The following is an 18,992-nucleotide window of genomic DNA, read 5'->3' as shown; positions in this document are numbered from 1 at the left end:
CTTGAAAAGAGTTTTCAAGTTAGAATTCTCAGGACGTCTCCTGCATATGCTATCATTTTTGTACAGATCCAAGAGTGGCAATGAGTATTTCTTATTTTCCTCGGAACTTTCTTTTCATCGAGGAGACGTCATATGCAGTACTGTGCGTACGTTTAAATAGCTTTTGGAACGCGTCAACGAGGCATTAAGGAAATACAGTATAGCCATATATTTATAAAGTACCTAGAACGTCGACGTGTATGGAATAAAGTGCATCGAGTCGAGGCAGACTGATATTACAGAAGGTACGAAGTAGGTTGGTAGGCCTGGGGCAAGAATAAAATGTACCTACGCGTGTCTAAAAAGAGACTCCTTGACACAACCTATAAGCATTATAATTATCTGCTGAATTTTAATATTGTAATTTTACTTTCGCAGCTGAGGATTTGTAATATTATATAACTAGATAAATGTAAATTCCCTATAAATGTTACTAGCTCCCACAAAATATACCTTGGCTGACCATGCTAATACTATTGGCTGTACGATCAACTTGTTTTAGATAATCTCCCAGACAGCCGCCATTATCCTAAAGACCATAAAATTTCAATTATAATTTACTCGAAAGTAATCCAATATTAAATTAACTTTCGTCCAACAATTTTTTTTTTTTTTCATTATTCCAACAATTTCAATCGATTCGTCGTGCTCCAGTCTTTTCAAGTCCAGTGAAATCGATTGTGCACGTCAGTACGGGTCATACACGTTAATAGGAATTTTAATTGGTGATTAATGTATGCTTGAGTAATTTATACAGCTGTATAACCTCACTTCTCGACCCACGTTAAATATAGTTCAAACGTTGTTATTTCATAAAGTGTAATCAGATAAGTTCAATTACAGACAATTAGCTTATTCTTCTATTTATTAATATTAAAATTACACCCTGTGCTCGATAATCACAAATACCGTACAGCTTCCATATCTTTGTAACTACAGCCAGTAGCTAATAGGAAAAAACCAATAAATTGGTCAGAGTGTATACTGTATTTACGACACCCGTTATACATAGATTCGCAACTACGCGGCATACCCGAGTACACTGTGGTTAATTGCTTCATTACGCCCGGCGATACAGTCACTTTTAAGCCGCCGAATAAGTTTAAAGGTTCCACCGTAAAATTTCCCTCTCGAATCCGTGTCTCTGGCGGTGAAAAAAAAAAAATATATAAAACGGCCGCGAATTACGGCGTGCCGTTGGGAAAAATAATTACAAGCTCGTTCGCGGTATCTCGATGTAAATAAATTTTTTTCATGTAAATCACTTTTTACCTTCCAAAGACTTGCCGCCTTTTTAATTCCATTATTAACCACGGTTTAGCGTGGCACGATAACTCCCTTGAAAAAAAAAATCTATTATAGCGCACAAACTCGAGCTCTTTGCAGTCCGCTTAATTTAAAGCCAGGAAAACACAGGGAGGCGAACCCAGTATAAATATTCGTCCGTTGCGTCAGCGTAAACAAGCTAATGTAACTCCTCCTTTGCCATCGAGTCCCTCTTTGTCACTTTTAACATTTTTATTTTCTCGTAACTTTTCTTCGCCGTCATTGCCACTTCACCCCAAGGAACGACCGCGTAACGAGCATCTACATTTTTATCGACGGAGTTTCTCAGTCCGTAGGTTAATTATCTGACATAACCTCTCGGAGTCCCAAGTCTTGAACCAGCCTACAGTCCTGCCTTAAGGTGACCTACGACAGTGCCAGACGAAAAGTAGATCCATTCGATTACCCAGCTTGGCGATCATAGTCGTCACAAGATGGCCGTCAAGAACTTGTCTCAATTCTTAGTCGAGTGATACTCGTTGGTACAATGAAAAATGACCGGTATGAATAGCCGAGTAAATTTCTGGGTATAATGGCAGTCAAGTCAGCGCCTTTGTTCGATCGAGTACAGAGAGCTATGGAAGCAGGAAGAAATGTACGTGTATAATAGCATATACAAGAACAATGGGACACGTAGACTCTATGACGTTCGATCGATTTTCTTTCTATTTCATAGTTTAAATATTAACCATCCTATTGTGTAGGTGCACGAGGTCCGGTAGCACTTTTGTATTGATTGGGAAAAAAAAAAAATAAAATTTCTATCTTCGTTTCCCCGATCCCGTCCTATCGTTCCCCCGGGCATAATTAAATGGCTTCTCGTGCAATCTCATTGGAAAGTAAAATCACTGGCTCCAAACCTTTACTTTGATAACGAATCTATCCTCTGGTCGTTCGGGCCTCCTGGGATACTCGGAATTGAGTTTTCCTTCTTAAACTGATATAACTCGTTCCTTTAATCTGGAGGATTATTACTTTTCTTTTTTATTCCCCTTTTTATACAACGTACTATATATTACGTGCACTCTCTTTTTCTCTCTTTATTCCACTTACATTATTTCCCTCAGTCACATTCGGACGAGGACCTTATCTGGAGGTAGACTAGAATCTTTTTCATGTTAAGGACGGATGTATATATATATATATATATATTGACAAGCGGGACACTTTGCTAGTGGAAAAACTGTGTGGGTGGGATGATGATGCAAGGGAGGGTTTCTTTGAAAAAATTCCATGTGTCACAGAACCAGACCGTTGGTTTTCCTTTATATCATAATGCGACAATAAACATTTGTTTTTATAACGTAACGCCGCGATATTTCTACATCCCACCCTTAGCATTCAATTCATTCAGTCAATTGTTAAATATTATATATATATCGAATTTAGCGTATATATGTATACGTTTGCCTAGGGGTTACTGCGGGGGCAATTACTTCAATAAATCAAATAATCTAAGGACTTGTGGCTGTTTCGGGGTCGGACCTCGCAAAAATTCCAGTTTATAGGCTGCTTTGGGAACTGGTCACAAAATATACACCCTAGAGCCATCGGACGATTTCGAGACACTCTGAATTCGTCGCTATGGGGTGTCCTCAAAAATATTGCCGGGAAATAAAGTCGTAAGACTTGATTTTAGGATCGTCCTGAAAATATTAATTTTCCGAGTGAGGGATGATAAAAAATTTGTATTTCCTATGAAATGTATATTTCGGTTGAAAAAATTTTGGACATAAATTATATATGATTATTCGTTAGCAACGATTGTTCGTCGTTGTTAGTCTCGACTTGACCGAAAATAAAGGTTGAATTTATATAGGTGTCAGAGATATACAGGGTGACGATTTATTCAAAAATGAAATTATAAAGACGACGGTCACGTACGGAATCTGCGTAATTCAAAGACTCGAGTCGTATCTACAAGGACTAACGAGACACGTTCCGTAACGTTTCTTTTTTCCCCACTTTTTTTTTAAGGGAAACACCTGACTCGTTGAAGATAATTATTTAATACTCGTAGCGCGAGTCTGTAAAGCGGGAGCGCGCTACGTCGAGGAGAACATGAGAACTCTAAAAGTTACGTCGTTTCTGGCACAAAGTTTCGTCCGTCCTGATTTAACGCGAAGGCGCCAGCTATATGGGAAACGTTGGCTAATAAGGATATTAGAAGTTTGGACGTGCCAGTGCGAGTCTTTCAAAAAAAAAGAAAAAGTGTCAAAATACTCCCTAGCAAATATTACCACGTAAGCGTCAACGGATACGATATAATTTGTTCGCAAAATAAATTCGATTAAATGTAATGTGCTCCGGATCAAAGGGATCGATCAGATATATCTGTCATCCATCCTTTTTTTATCCGGCTGACACGTACTCTACGAATGCTTTTTAATGATCGCTCGGGCACGTCCAACTTGAATTACCCTGTATATCAAATTGCATAATAATATACGAAGCCCACAAGCAATATAATCCCATTTGTGTTTCACTGGCAGCGACCCTCCAGCCGTCCTGACGTATCGCCTGTGTTACATGTATACAAAGTGACACCCCTGGAATGCTCGAGAACTTCGAGTCCACGGAGAAAGGGGTTGATCACGTTTCGCGAGGGTTAAGCCCGAAGTGTGATCGAGCATCGATGTAATTTAGCGAAAGATGAAAATCGTCAAGAGTCAGACGAGATAACGGACTCGTGGAAAAGGACACAGAGGCGCTGGATAGACGAGAGAACACGGCGTCCGCTGTATGGAGGTATAGGACGTTATATAATGCTAGATGGATGCCAAGGGCATAAAACGTAGCCTTCGGGATAACGGAGGTTTCATCCCCTCCGGCATAAACACATCTCCGCGTAATAAATCGTTCTCGATCGCGTACTTCATCGTTCTTGCCGGTGGAAAACATTCCGGGCTCCCTGATCCAACCTCACCACTGTGCATCCGCCCTCCACGCCGCCTTCCTGCATGCCGAACCAGACCGAGTTCCCAGCCCTCACGCATAGGAGAGAGAACGACCGACGTGTGCTTCGGCCGCGAACTTTCCTCTCGGCATAATGCGCCAAGTTTCACGAGCAGGTAGAAACGAGCCAGAGCTATGGATCCTACGACACCCGGTATAAATCAAGTCCAAATGATCCTGCTGATGGCTTCAAACTAGCATTAATCTCCCGTCCGTGAGCAAACTTACGGAAACGACGACTCGAACCCCCCCGCCCTGAAATCACCCCCTGAGAAATACGTCGTGATCCTTACCACTTTGATTCTTTAGCGTCGTTCCTTCTGGCTAGATTGGTATATACGCTTTGGATGGTGATTTTGCGTTGTCGAATTTACATAAAAGATCCGTTATTGCTGGTAGCACTGATATTAAGAAATAATTTTGAAATATTATAATATTTTTTTTTAATTATTTTACATGTACATACTGTTTATTTCGAATGCTTTGTATGTATTTCGTAACTCTCGGGTTGATACTCAGGCACTATGGAATCGTGAAATCTAAAGACTCAGACAGGTAACCCGACGGGGATGAATTTTGTCTGGGTGGTCACTTATATGCTTATGGGACGATATAACAGGGTAGGTAAAGTGAGCACAGAGTGCAAGTGAATGTACGAGCTGGGGTCCAAGGTTAATTTAAAAAAAGTCTCGAGGTCTCCATTTATAGAAGGATCGATATATGCAGTAAAGATTCATGGTTCACGCTATACATGGAAATGGATCAATGGGAGAGTAAAGGACGTGGACGTTGATCTGAGAATATTTAAGACGGATTTGTTCAGGGATCTTGTTTATAATTGGAAAGGCCGACGGAGATGTCGCTTAAAGTTTTTAAGGGCGATATTGCACTTTACGCTTTACGTCTAACCGGCGAGTGACGTCATAAAAGGGTCGCGTCGTCATGGGTGGTTACAAATAGATCCCGAGGGTAGATTTAGAGCGGAGTCTGTATTGACCTAAAACCACAGGAATTTGAGTGAGTGGGATTCTGCGAGTGGAGGCGAAAGCCCTGCCCTCGTAACGTGGTGACAGAGAGAGGGGGAGGACAGGGGGGGGCTGGGGGAATTAAAGGTCATTTCGTTTCCGCCACATTCGAAAATCCTTGAACGAAGCATCATCATTTCGCCAAAGCGAAAATCCTTTCGGCTCCGTTCTTTCGAACGATTCAGCAGTCGGTAAGGAAGAATCCTCATCATTTCTTTTCTACTTACTCGATTTCCCAGGGGGAATGCCAGAAGGGTTACGGAGTTTAAAGAAAATGAAGAATCGACGAAGCACCGCGCAACTCGACGGTCTCGAGTATGCAAAGACCCGATCTTATCAGAATTGCTAAGAGACCCTCCGGTATGAACTGATTGCGGAAGATACCATTCTGAGATGCCTGCTCATGCAGCATCTTCATCGGATATCCCGCTCGGGACGGACCTTGAGCCTTTTTAATAATTCCAATTACGCATAAATTATTTATAATTTCGAATGTCATTTCGAAAAATTTCGAATAAAATTGTAAATATATGATAAATAGACATGGAAAAAAATAAATTGTCTCGCGTAGAAACAATCCTCGTCCCTGCCGTCAAAGTTTCTTCTGCGAGGATCAAGAATTAACCTAACCCCAACCACGTGCCGGCGTTCCTCCAATCTACGAACAAGACGTTATTGGGACATTCGTGAGTTGAGAAAATCCGGTTAACATTGGAATTGCGAAAAGTTCAGAGATCCCTTTTACACGGTATATGTATACCGGGGTATACCACTGTTCTCTTCCGTGATCCCTATATCCTTCCATTTGTACCTTATTTTCCAGTTCTGTATTCCTACCCTTCCGGGTAGGTAACGACGACTCGCAGAAGGGAATAACTACCAGAAACTATGCGAGAGCGTTCCTGGTGGCTGTATAAGGATGACGAAATGGAGGTATGGAAGTAAGATAGAAGGGATTGAAGGCTGGTTGGCTTAACAGCTCTGTTATTTGAATTGCTAAAGCGAAGGATCGGCTGTTCAATGGCAGACAAAGCTTTTGGTTTCGGAAGTTGCCTTGCGGCCTCCCCTTGCGGCTTCGAAACTGGAACCATATCACGTTCAAGGGATGATTATCACGTTACGATTATTCCAATTGTCCCTGTTAAACTATCACCGCGCCATGGGATTACGTTCAAGTTCCTTAGTCTATGTTAAAATTAAAAAAGAATTTATAGCCCACCGTGTAAATTTTTGTAAATTTCAATATAATACCAAATACCTACCCAAGGTATCTATAAGAACCTACGTACACTCCCTTACAATTTTTCTATTTAATATTCCAAGGTCCGATGTCTCTAAATCGCAAATCCCATAAAGTCTGCCTTTGAATCGGCCTACATGAGTACCCTGGTGATTTACATTTAAATGTTTGAAGGTCGATATGAAACGTAGACACGTCAAAAAGGAGCACCTTGGTAAAATCTCCGTATTGGATATAAATACGTACGGGTGGATTTTCAATGGGAAAACACTAAGGGTAACCCACATGGAAACAAACGCATCTCGATTCAATGTCCCAGAGAATGGAGGGCGATTTCTATAGGCTTATTAATTCATGATTTCCTGCTAGTCGCCGATTCGTATAACGTGTATACATGGAAGTACGCCTTTAGGATTGTGCGCAGTTCCAATGAAACGATTCCAATGAAATGCGCTGATTTCAAGCAGCGCTAAGTTCGCCCTGCGTACTTTCACGATCTCCTTAAATTTCTAAGATCAACTTGGGCAGTTTCACCGCAGATCCGGATGACATTCCCGTGGGAACGTTTCTTTGAATACTCGACCGTGATCGCCGAGGAAATTAATAGCGCGGGAAGACGGAATTTACCTGGTTTCCCGTACACGTATAACGAAATGAGTTTTCCCCAGCGATTATCCAACCGTGGATAATTAGGCAGTCGAATCCGTGTCGAACTGTCGTCCGCATGAGAACTCCAAGATGACTTAAGCATCCCTTTATTTGGGTGGTATATATACGCGGAAGAAGTATTCAGGGGAATTTTCATGTGTGAGAAAGATTTATCCAGGAAAGAAATTGAGGGAGACAATTTCATAGAAAGATACCTTCAAGTACGTATATAAAATTCATAAAGCTCAAGGAGCATCATCGCACTGACTTCTATTTGTCAGAATGGATTCGGGACGTGGGAATTCGCCTAGGTGAAAGAGGAGTCAGGCGAACGAGCGTATTCAAGTTTTTGCGATTTTTAGGATTTGTGTCGCCCTGGGTTCTCGATCTAGGCCAGCTCTAGTGATTCGTGTATATAGGCTCTGATATAAAATCCCAGCCTCTCAAGCTTCCTTTTCAAAGTCCCTTATCATACTGCTGTCACGGGCCTTTTACTTTTTCGTTTTCTCTTGTGACTCCAAGTAGAGAGAAGAGGCTCGATAGGAAACGTAAGTAAGAGAGAGAGAGAGAGAGAGAGAAAATAAAATGAAATAATTCAAGCGACGAAAAAAATGTCAAGACTAAGCTTTAAAGGGATGACGTGTTATTTTGGCATTTTTCGTGTCCCGAACACACCCTCAAATGATATCATGCAGCATTTCTATAACAGGCGACATGAAAGCTCGGGCAATTTCAAGAAATAAAATCGGGATACTACTTTAGGATTGGACCGGTGCTTTGTCTCGAATCAAGATTCGATTTCTTTTATGTACTATACACCAGTGGTCTAACAAAGTCAGGTATACCATACATAAAGTGAAAAGGTTTGAAAATTAAATATTTGCAAGAAAAAAGTATCTGCAGGTTATTCGAAAAATTGCACTGGCACTACTCATTTTTTGATTGACGTCAATATACACCGTTATCACGTGGTTTTTAATCAAGTTGATAAAATCAAGCTGACCGATTAATATAAATATGCTCGACTGAATTCATTAGGGTGTTAGCTGTCAGGGTGGACAGTAAACAATTTTCTGGATGAAAAACGCATACAGCGCACGAATATATAAAATCATTTATGGATAAAGTATATATGAAATTCTCTCAAGTGTATTAACGATAAATTCATATGATCGTCAGTGGATAGCGTGGAGACGTAGTGTGTATATATATATATATATACATATAATCGAGATTTCATTAAAAATACTCGAGCGAAATGACATTCCGATAGAATCTCGAATTCCATTTGGAATCCAGCATTATACCGGCTTTAGCCTCTCCCACCCAATAACGGACGCAACTTTATTCCCACATCGTCTGACAATTCCGCATAGACGCTACGCGCCCACGCAACTTTTTCCCGTGAGGAATCTCTTTCCAAGATAATACCATTCGTCAATTTCACTTTCAATTACCCACTGCGTTTCAGATACGTCACAATATCTCAAGTAGGGAAAGTCCTCGAATAGCGTATTTCAAGGGAGAAATATAAAATTTTAAGCCTACCGGAAAGTCGTGCTACACAGGGGAAATAATAACATTGAAAAATACGTCCTCTTGAACCCCAATACTTATTCAGTCTCTATTAATCTTTCATTCGCACTCTGTACCACTGCAGTACCATGTAGCCTGAAAATATTCCTATTTCGAAAGCGTAAATATTTATGTGAGAAATGCGAAAGCCCAGGGGAATTTGATATGACGTCGATTCGAATGGCGGCGAATGAGGTGGGTTCAAAATAATTTTAAAAAAAAAAAAAAAAAAAACATACAACCGAAGAAATAAAAAAATTCGTTCAGTCCTTCCGGGCCCTTTATGGAAAATTCATATTTTTACGGATAACACGGATAAAGCAAATCGATTTTATCCCCTGAAGTCAATGGCGTCGCCATCGCACGACAGTTCGAATATTAAATCGTCTACGCGACTCTCCTCAGACTGGAAGCGCTTGAATAAATAACGCGGTAAATCTGAAAGTGTAGACTCGTCGAAAATGTAGTTTCGAGTAGGAAATAACTTTCCGGAAGGAGAAGTAAGGAATGAAAAATAAATAAAATAAAAGGGTTCGAAGAAAGTTCGCGAAAGAGATTGGCAGGATCTCTCGAAGTATGCCAAAGAGAAATTTTTCCCCTTTACGTAATAGCTTCGCGACCCGATACCTACGTACTATAAATTACCTCGTGAAATACGAGTCAGAATTTTTTTGACTTCTTTCCCCTTTTTTTTTTTTAACAAGTAAAACGTCTCGTCTACTCTCCTCGTCAGAGCAGGTCCCGAGAAACATCGAACAAAAGCCAAGTCTGAAGGATTTCTATTTATAAAAAAAATTACGTACATACACATATCACGAAAGAATTGAGTGACGAATAAAAATTTTCACGACCAACCACCGTCTACGTACTTTCAAGGTCAATTTACCATAATTGCCTTAAAGTCCCGTAGTACCCGACGTACTTAACCTCAAGTAAAACTAGAGATTCCTGACATTGATGAAGATCTTGAAGAATATTAAGAGACTCTGTATCCACTTAGACCCAATTACTCGCGTCTGACTCTGAATACCTTTTACCACTGAAAGTGTTGAAACGCAGCACGAAGGATTTGAAAGTCAGCTCGGAATATCCAGACCCGTAACATCCGAGACACCGATCGATCGGGATCGATGATTTATGCAAGAGTATAAGAGGGAGATAAGATTAGGTCACTTGCCATAAGGTGAGAATACATGAAGATCCTGTTCTCGATTCAAGAGAGGCGTCACTAAATGAGAGGGTCAGGTCCTCTGAGGTTTTCCTGGACATTCTCAAGGGCTTCCGGGTCACGGGAGGAACGCCAGACTCGTGTCATACGTGAACCCTAGGGTTTGTCCCACACTTGCAATCAGGCGGAGACCTCAGTTATTAAGCGGAAGTCGACCGTGGGTAGCCACTTGGCACACGAGTTGTATACACCTAGGTAGACAAGAAGTGCCTACGGTGCTAAGACCGGGTGGGCTCAGTAGTGGCTCGAAGTAGATTTGAACTTCAAGGGATGAACCTGAACAAGGATTTTTTTGTCAATGTCAAAAAGTGTAACTATACGGTTGCCCAAGGAGGTGTCATGGATCAGCTGACTGCTAGAGGAGCCGTAGGATTGTTTTATCCCGGAAGTTAAGTGACCTGATAATTCGCTACTCAGAGCCGTCGGGAACGTGACCGTAGATGGTGTACCATCTAGAAACCAACCAAGAAACTCGGAATTCGACCTGCACGTATATAAACCTTACTGAGTGTTGCGCTATTGGTATCACGTTCTGTCGATAGGGGGTGGCAATCAAATGGTCTCCATCCTCCACACGGTAATCGGAATCGTGACGCTGACTTACTTGACTTCCGGTCCCTTCGAATCCTCTTCGCGGCCGAACGAACGAAATTAGAAGGTTGAAGGGGCGCGAGGCCAGTTTATACGACGATAAATGGCCGCCTCTAAGTAAAATAGTAGGCGGGCGAAGCAATTCGAACGTGAGATAGCTACCCAACTCCGGCAGCCATTATGAAAGTCGTAATAACGCACAGAGTCCTGTGCGACTGTCTCTCTCTCCCTCTCTCTCGCTCTATCGTTCTTAATGACTTTCTCCTTACTTTCACTCTCTGACTTTACTCCACCGAGCGTAGCAGTCCTTGGTATTTTCATGAAAAAGCAATTTGCCTTGAAACAAGGAAAGCGCCACGGCCGCTTGCGAAACGCGAATACAATGGTTGCTCGTACAAAATTTCTCATTGCAGATTCGTCTCTGCTACCCTCCCTTTGTATCCCTTTGTATCCGCTCAGTCTTTCTCGGTCCAAGATACGTTTCCATCCGCGGGAGCTTACGGGACGAAATGACGTCTCTTCTTTTTCGCATTACTGAGCCAAATATTTTTCTTTGTCATTACATTTTATTCGTCGTTTGCTCGATGACAATGAGGAAACGAGTTTTTTGAAATCCCAAGTCTATTAAACGAATAACGGGAAAATAATATAAATATTTTTTTATGTGAAAGAATACAAAAAAAAAAAGTCAAAAATTTTATACCGGGTTCGGTTAAACTTTAAGGCGCAAAAGTAACACGACGCCATCGATTGTACTGGAAATAACAGTCGACAAAAATACATTTTACCCTTTTCATTATTAAGTAGATTTCATGCTGCAAGTTGGCGCGTAGAGGCGCTGGACTTTTCAGACTCTGTGCCTCGAGGCCTCGATAAATGAATAATAAATAAATATTCGCGAAAACCTTGCCAAGCGCAAGGTAAATAATCATGACGTCACGGTTCTCATCGAATTCCCTCCATCAATTTAACGTTGCGAAATACCTTCTTCGAGGTCTTTCCGGTTAATTTGAAGAAAAAATAGCTATAGCATTCTCTCCCAAATGTTAAACAGATAAGAGAATCCATTTTTCTCGCAGGCAAAGTAGATACTACGTATACTTATGCTTTGCTGGGACGTAGATAAAAGATATTGCGTAAACGGAAATACATTCGATATCCTTTATTATCCCATATGGGTAATACGATAATTATATGCCCCAGATAGACTTGGAAGATCGAGATTTTCTCCTGATGAAATTCCACGGTACAACCTCGACCTCGGTAACTCTCTTATGAAAATAAAAGAAAAAATTATCGAATTAACCACCCTCTGAATTCCCATTGGCGTGGGCCAACTCTAACGCAGCTTTAACATTTCCTTGATATTAATGGGAACGAATGTGACTTTATTCCCGACAGACCCTATTTATGTAAGAGTCCCATATGCAAAGGGTCGGCGGTAAATAGGGTAAAAGGTCGTCGGCTGTCTAAAAATATGAAATATTATTAAACTTGAGACAGCGACAAATCCGTACGTAAAATTGAAAATAAATCGTACAGTAACGTAATTTCGAAAAGATAGTAATTTTTTTTTAAATTCCATCATTACGAACAATCGATAACAAAGATCCTATTAATCAGTCGTATCGATTCCAACCGCGCAAGGGAACAGTCCAATAAAAAAATTCATTCAACCAAAAGAGGACTTAATTTATGAATCGCTTTTAAAAAAAAAAAATTTCGTATTCATCTTCCCGCTGTACAGGGTGTACGTTAAACACGATTAAAAGGGGATGACCATTATGTATGTTTAACAGGGCTAAAAACTAGCTCGAATTTTCCTCAAAAGATCTGTCGATTGTTCCAGGAGCAAAGTGGCGGCCGCTCTGTTGAACAAGCACCTGCAGATCAACGGGATTTCAGCGGGCTTAACGTCGCTACCAACGGTAGGACAATCGTCCCCAGAACCGGTACCGGATGAGCCGCCAATAACGAGTAGCAGTAAGATGAAGAGGGAGCGCAAGGCAGCGAGGACACTTGGAATCATCATGTCTGCCTTTCTGGCATGTTGGCTCCCCTTTTTCCTATGGTAATGAAAACCGCATGTATCTATTCATAGCATTATCATTATCTACCAATCCATTTCCTACGTTTGCGTCCATCCGAATCTCAATTTTCAAAATTCCGTCCCATTTCGTCCACCCAGGCTATTCCATCCGGCAGCTCGATTGCCATTCGTTAAAATTCGTCGGTAAACTTCCCCCACCAACTTTCGAGCCTATCCAAAGACCGAAGTAATCCGGAAATGGTAACTCCGTCCTTGGGGAATAAAATAGCTGCGACTCAGATGCAACCCTAGATACTCTGGATTCAAGTAAGCAGGACTCCCGAGGGATCTCGATGAGAGAGGAAGACAAGTTCGGAGTAAACGTTCGAGAGAGAAGAAAAAAATAAAAGCATCTTTGGTATAACAAACGCTCTCACTTCGCCTCGAGTAACAAAGATTGATGACAAACACAGATGGAAACCCAAAGCCATGAACCACTGAGATAAATCACTATTAATGAAAAACCCAAGGACACCAGGCTTCCCGTATGACCTATTAAAGAAAAAAGAAAAAGAAAAAAAAAAATACGTCTCATCAATCTTATTTATAATTTGCACTTTACGTAATTTTTCATTTTTTATCTCTGTCCCGATTCTCACAAAACGAGGATTCGTGGCGACCTGCATTTCGGTACGTTATATTCTAGGAAGCTCTTTTGAAAGTTTTAAGAAGGTAATAATGCTGCGCTTCCAGAGACACGCTTTGCCGAATGCAGGCGAGGTCGATAGTATCAAGTGGAAAGCAGTACATACGGTAGTTCGATCTAGCAGAAAATTTTCTAGCAGCGGAACACGGCTTTGACTCGATGGAAGCTGGGCTGCTGTGTGTCAAGGAGCATCTCGAAATATCTAGACCTAGATTATGTACATAACGGGCACGACGCACAACGGGTGACACTGGAGTACACGGGAAGGCGCTGGGAACACAGAAACTTAACACAGAGGCAAAGGGGAAGAGTAAATGTTCAGAGTTCGGAGTGTCGAAGGAGGTTAAAGTTCGATCGAACCTTCATTGACGAGGAAAGCTTCGATTGCGGATTACACGTGAAAAATTTCAAAAGTGCATACGTATAATGCACGTATGATATTTATTCTCTTGGAGATGCTACTCGTCGATGCATTAATTAATAATTGCACCAGCGTCGCCTGCAGTCGAGCTCGTAGACCTGAAGGAGAGTCTCTAAATGGTCGTATAGGGTCGCACGATGGGAGTGCAGCCTAATGCAATATTGGAAGACGATAAATTGATAGGTGAGATATATGTGTATATATGTACTCGGAGCTTCGAATTGGCTGTCGTTCGGTTGCCCTCTAGTATCTTCGAGGTATGGGCTGTCCTATCCGGCCAGCTTAGAAGCCGGAGCCTTAAGGTGTTAGGTCACGGGGTTAATCCTATCGATGCCCCGGAGTGATACGTAGCCAAGTCCATCACCTACGTCTTCCCATAACCTGACCAAAGTACGCATGATCGGTATCGATTGAACTGATAGCGTTAGATATTAAAAGGTTAATGCCTCCTTTGATAAAAATCTCTTTTTTTTTGGGCAAATTTTTTTTTTATCAAGGGGAAGCTTCTTCGTGGAGAATTTCGCGAAAACAACATTTTTATTTCTGTAATCTAGCCAAGTGTGAAATCTCGGAAAATTTCATTGGGATTCAGAGGACTTGGTACAGAAGCCTCTACGCTCCTTCGCTGGTTTGACTAGGATCCAAGGCATTATTCATCAGGCAATCTACCCTGCTATTCGGATTCTGTCGCGTTTAAGAGAATCCACTGGGTACTGACGTTAGAGTCTGACAGTTTAATTATCTGACACTATCATACCGTCAGTGACAGTTGAACGAATCGTCTTTTACCAGGAAACAAAGGCATCGAATATTCTTGTGTTACAAGATGGACTTCTTAACTCGAGTCCGATTACGAAGTTCGAGAACTGACCTACGTCACCTTTGGCCGTCCACTCTTCGTCCATGCATCCGCGTGCCAGGCGGGCGGCAGTCAAATTTTTCTTCACCGAGAACTGACGGGTCGGTATGACGTGGGAGTTCAGGTAAACCAGTCTCAATTCCGCAAAAACGAAAACTTTGGCGGAATCTACCAGACGAAGACGATAGCTTGACGTGATCCTGTCGATTTTTGGGCTCGCAAAATGATTTTTGCGCTGCACCAGCAAACGCAACTTTATAATGCACGGCTCAGGCTGCTACGTTGAACCTCGACTCAACAAGAACGAATCATTCGAGAGCATTGGCGTAACCGAGCAAACGGAGAGCGTGGCCTCTGAGCAGGGTGGCGACCCGAAGGGAACCAGAAAGCGAGAACGTTATTTCAATCGGTAGCTGGAGTCGCCTCGTGACCGTGAGTCGAAAAATCACAACACAGAAACATATAAAAAAATTATTCAAGACCGTTTCAAATGTCTACGCCTTTTCTCGATTCCCTTGGCACTTCGCCCTTGATAGAATATTCTACCTAGAGGTGAAATAAGTGAGAAAACGTAACCGGAGCGATCGATTATTTTCAAACAGCAGCGAACTGATTGAAAGTTTCAGGAAGAACCGAAAAAAAAAGAAATACCTTTCTCCTATATTTGCCAAACATCGTCGTGCTTGAGCTGCGAAATAATTTACCTTCGCAGGCTTGAAATTCGATAAAACTTCCCTCGACAGGGCACGGAGATATAAGGGTATCCCTGCCTGTCGATACTAGAATCTTACAAAGAGTTAAAAAGACGGACCACTTCTTCTCGACTAGTTTGCTTTATCCGCAACCCCCCACTCGTCAGGCACTTCCTGTTATTTTCTTCGATAACCCAGAGGCAAATACTCTTGCCAAACATCCCCCGTGCCGTAGTCGGGCTTGACTTTCTTTATACGGACCTCGGACCTCGACGCCTGTACATATACCTGAGTACACAACTACTGGAAGGGTGGCGACTGCTCTTCTAGTGAAACAACCAACGAGCCAGACCTTTCATCGCTTATCGAAAGGACTACGTAAACGAAGTTCCACAGTGCAGCAGGAACTTCACGAATCCGCCCCACAGCTACCCTTTTCCCAAGTACTCACTGACAAACTTTCTTTTTTAGTTCATCGAACTACTTCCCTCCTAGTGCACCAACGGGAAACCAGCTTGGTTTCAGGAAGTACCTAGGCAGACTTTAAACGGAGACTGCTTAACGGTTCCCCGTGCTTACTTCCTAACGACCGGATTCATTAACTTGTTTTTCCGTGGTTCCTTCTTCCTCTTCTTCGTTTTTCTTCCGTCCCCTCTCATCTTACCGAATCACCAAGTCAGCACGGGCAGCGTAATTAACCACGGGACATAAAAGTTCTCCGCGAGACTGACTGTCTGTTTCATTAAAAAAGTTTGAATTTCCCGCGAAAACCCCTTTCGGTCCTTTGCGATACGCGCGTCAAAGAAGGGACAGTTTTGCACGAGAAGTTCGAAATCAGAATGCCATCGAGATCATCGGCTGTCACGACTGAAAGCTTTCTTGGGTTCAGCCCTGATGATAGGGAGAAGGGACTTCCGGGTACGCGTCTTTCTTAGACTTTTTGATGGATTGCCAGTAATATATATATATATTTTCCAAAATATCCTCACGACACCTTATACCTCTCTAAGGGACCTAGTTATCCTCGGATAACACCTTAAACCTCGCAGAAGACTCATCCTTGAGGCAGTTTTCAAGTATCTCTAAACTACAGCGACGTACAATTAAATTCTGCATCGAACTTTCTTTCGAGAGCTTTGAATATATCAATATGAATACTATATCCAGTCGGTTAGCCACGCGCGAAATAAATATAGGTGGATGACGGTAAGGGTAACGTGAATTCGCATGAAAGTCATTCAATGGACTTATCGCGTAATACTTATATACAAGTATAAAGCCCAGGTGAAAAAAAAAAGGAAAAAAAAAAATCGATAATAACGGCAGACGAGTTCGGGAGTTTGAAAATTTGACGCAATTAAAGTGAATCATCTTGGTTTAAAATTTCAAAGTCCTTTCACGTCTAATTACAGCCGAATCCTCAAAGACCCAAGTCTAAGCTGTGATTTACGAAGGATTGAAATTTTCATAGAACTTCCAAGACCCTTCATATATTCGGTACGACGTAGCCCGAATGATCGAGACGTAAACAGTATCGTCAGACTTATTCACAGTGCGTAATAATGATGCTCGGTATGAAATAAATTTGAGAAAAAAATTAATTAAATTCAGGCAGCTCAATCATCAGACCAAACAATCTGCCTGAGACCACAATGTATAACGGATGTTTCATTTGATCTGTGACAGGTACATGATTACCTCCTTGTGCGACACGTGTCACAGCAAGAGCATCGTCGTAGCCGCAGTCTTCTGGGTCGGCTACTTCAACAGCGCCCTGAATCCTCTCATCTACGCTTACTTCAACCGCGAGTTCCGCGCTGCTTTCCGGAAGACCCTGGAGAGCTGCTGCGAAGCCCTGGGTCCCGTGCGGGACATGAGGAAAATTCACAGGAAGCAAGACCTGGTGCACAGCAACGCGTCGTCCGAGCTGCACGTGAATAATCAGCTGAGAGCCAGTGAGATGACGAACGTACATATCGAAGCATGTATTTAGAGGGATAAGCTGAATATTTATTAAAAAAAAAAAAAAAAGAAAAATAAAACTCACTAATATTCCTTCGTGTACTGTCGTAGTGACACGATGAAATTCCTGATAAAAAAAAAAAGAGTGTACAAAAAAATGAATTCGCTCTGTCGTACTGTACCGTAAGCATATATAGACATGTAATTCCGATACGGACACAGACTCATCTGCAGAAGGGAGGTGTATATGGAAAGGCAAAAAAGTGAGGGCAAAAAAGGGATTGAGTAAAAAATATTGAAGTAACAACAAAAAAAAAAGTATTCACCATATATAACGCGCGTAGAGATGCTCAAGATGTTCGTTTTAACGTGGGTCGAAGGGGGGTGGAAAAAAAAGATGTAACATTGGCAGGGATGCTCCGACAATGGCAGCCCTGTGAGTGTTGGCTCAAGGCGTCAGGTGCCAAGTTTTCCCTTTCGACTCTCGACCCCAGAACCAGATGCGCTGGAGAAATCGAGAGCTTCAGGCAATTATCCAGATGATAGGAAAAGGCAATAACACCGACAAGTATTGAATGTCCTATCGATCGCACCTACGAGGAGAAGCCAGTTACGGCTGCAGTCCAATAAAATCCGAGTACGCAAAATTTAGGCTCGCGCAAGGATTGCGAGACTTGCCAAATACCGTAGCAATAATTAAGCCCGTGGACAGTAAAAGTTTTCTTTACGACGCACACCCGCGGATATTCTCGGAAGGACGTTACAGGAGCCTTGCTCGCCGTGGATCCTTATTCCAAGTATGACCTACCGGACTGAGGCTCGTCCGATGCGCTCGATGTGTAACCGCGTGGCAAGTTTTATTGAGTCCGTAAATAAAGTTTCCGTCTAGGCTAGATTGATGGGATAGTAAGGTTTTACCGACGTTTGAAAACGGGTACAGTAACGTTGTGGGGCCCCTGGTCGTCGCTTTGCCATGGAAATGTCGTTCACGCCCGAAGACCGTTGCATGCTCGAAATGTCGTACCAAGGTGGGAGGGAAAAAAAAAAAAAAAAAAAATTCAAACCGTGATAAAAATATATTTAACAACAAAAAAATTAACACACAAAATTTTTCCCTGATAGGAAAAAAAAAAAAAAAAAAAAATTTCAAACCGTGATAAAAATATATTTAACAACAAAAAAATTAACACACAAAATTTTTCCCTGATAATAGTCACGATAAATGTTCTCAGGGGTGGGGTTCCTTGGGTGGTAGTGATCAAAGACGTCACCCGGTAAACAGAAAGTAACGATTACGCAATAATAAAGTGTTCTACTTAACTATATAAAATCCCTTATATATGTGACTGTTAAACACGCCCCCCCCCCTGGATACGAAATTTTAACATTACCGAACATGTTTAAATATCACTAAGTGTTCGCTGGTCGGAAAATTGCGTAAGCCATCGACTGACTTAAAGTGGACGTCTCAAGAGGGGTGGAGGGGAGGATGGCCGGGTGAAATGTACAGAGGATGATTTTTTATTTCGGGTAGCTTATCGTTTCACGCTGAAAAAGAAATGTATTAAAAAAACACTCCCGTTCACCGTAGTCCAAGCTATTCCCTATATTACCGACTGAGCGCTATCCCTTGTCCTTACCCACTTACAACCACCACCACCACCCCCCCCCCCCCCCCCCCCCCCCCACCAAAAAA

General features: G+C 42.0%; 1 protein-coding gene across 2 annotated transcripts in view; it reads left to right on the top strand.

Annotated features, from left to right (window-relative positions):
• The window catches only part of LOC107267297 (octopamine receptor beta-1R), a 41,308-nt gene extending 22,895 nt beyond the window's left edge, over nt 1–18,413 (top strand). The window contains exons 3-4 of one of the 2 annotated variants that reach the window (XM_015738823.2): nt 12,459–12,698; nt 17,021–18,413. In XM_015738823.2, coding sequence (XP_015594309.1) covers nt 12,459–12,698; nt 17,021–17,327 — 547 coding nt within the window. In that variant the 3' untranslated portion in view covers nt 17,328–18,413. The remainder of the gene's footprint in view (nt 1–12,458; nt 12,699–17,020) is intronic. The other variant, XM_015738825.2, reaches the window with a different exon arrangement.
• Nucleotides 18,414–18,992: the final 579 nt, after the last annotated feature.

Source organism: Cephus cinctus, unplaced genomic scaffold (genome assembly GCF_000341935.2).
Source record: "Cephus cinctus unplaced genomic scaffold, Ccin1 Ccin1_scaffold0396, whole genome shotgun sequence".
Lineage (NCBI taxonomy): Eukaryota > Metazoa > Arthropoda > Insecta > Hymenoptera > Cephidae > Cephus > Cephus cinctus.
This window is presented reverse-complemented; position numbering and strand designations above follow the sequence as displayed.